The sequence below is a fragment of the Pteropus alecto genome, unplaced genomic scaffold (genome assembly GCF_000325575.1).
Source record: "Pteropus alecto unplaced genomic scaffold, ASM32557v1 C17622760, whole genome shotgun sequence".
In the NCBI taxonomy this organism is placed as follows: Eukaryota; Metazoa; Chordata; class Mammalia; order Chiroptera; family Pteropodidae; genus Pteropus; species Pteropus alecto.
The window spans coordinates 1-560 of NW_006485031.1; the positions used below are offsets into that span (position 1 = coordinate 1).

General features: G+C 47.0%; 1 protein-coding gene across 1 annotated transcript; it reads right to left on the minus strand.

Moving 5' to 3' along the window:
• Nucleotides 1–5: 5 nt before the first annotated feature.
• On the minus strand, nucleotides 6–557 carry LOC107196618 (sodium channel protein type 10 subunit alpha-like; the record flags this gene model as incomplete). Its single annotated transcript, XM_015599421.1, has 1 exon — nucleotides 6–557. A coding segment is annotated over one exon (552 nt), but the record flags the coding sequence as incomplete, so codon positions are not given.
• Between the last annotated feature and the right edge of the window lie 3 nt (nucleotides 558–560).

Consider the following 560-nt stretch of genomic DNA (forward strand, 5'->3'; position numbering starts at 1 on the left):
ACAGCCTCCTCCTCATCCCTGAGCACACCTGGAGGATTGAAAATTGTCTTAGAGCGGTGTAGCACATAGCTCCGATAGGCCTTTTGAATGATAGTGGCTGAAATGTCTTCTTGCTTCCACCGGAGGGTAGTGGCTATTGGTTCATAGGATGCTTTTGAAAGATTAGTTGCCATAAACTTCTCCTCCATATTTGCCTTCAGAGAATCCAGCTCCCCAGATTCTCCCAGAACATTCTTGGTGAAGGCAAAAAGAATGTCCAAACAATGGATCTTATCGCCAGGGACCAAAGGCAGGTCCATCTGGATTAATATATTCCGATTGGGTTTTGGGATTCGCAGAGGGCCAGAGAGGGTATCTGCAAAGTCTGAGAGGGCAGAAAAGGTAATAAACTGGGTGGCCTCGGGGTCGAACTTCTCCCAAGTCTCATAGAACATGTCAAAGTCATCCTCATTCAGAGGCTCAGTGCTCTCCTCTGTGGCCACATTGAAGTTCTCCAGAATCACTGCGATGTACATGTTGACCACAATGAGGAAGGAGATGATGATGTAGGTGGTGAAGAA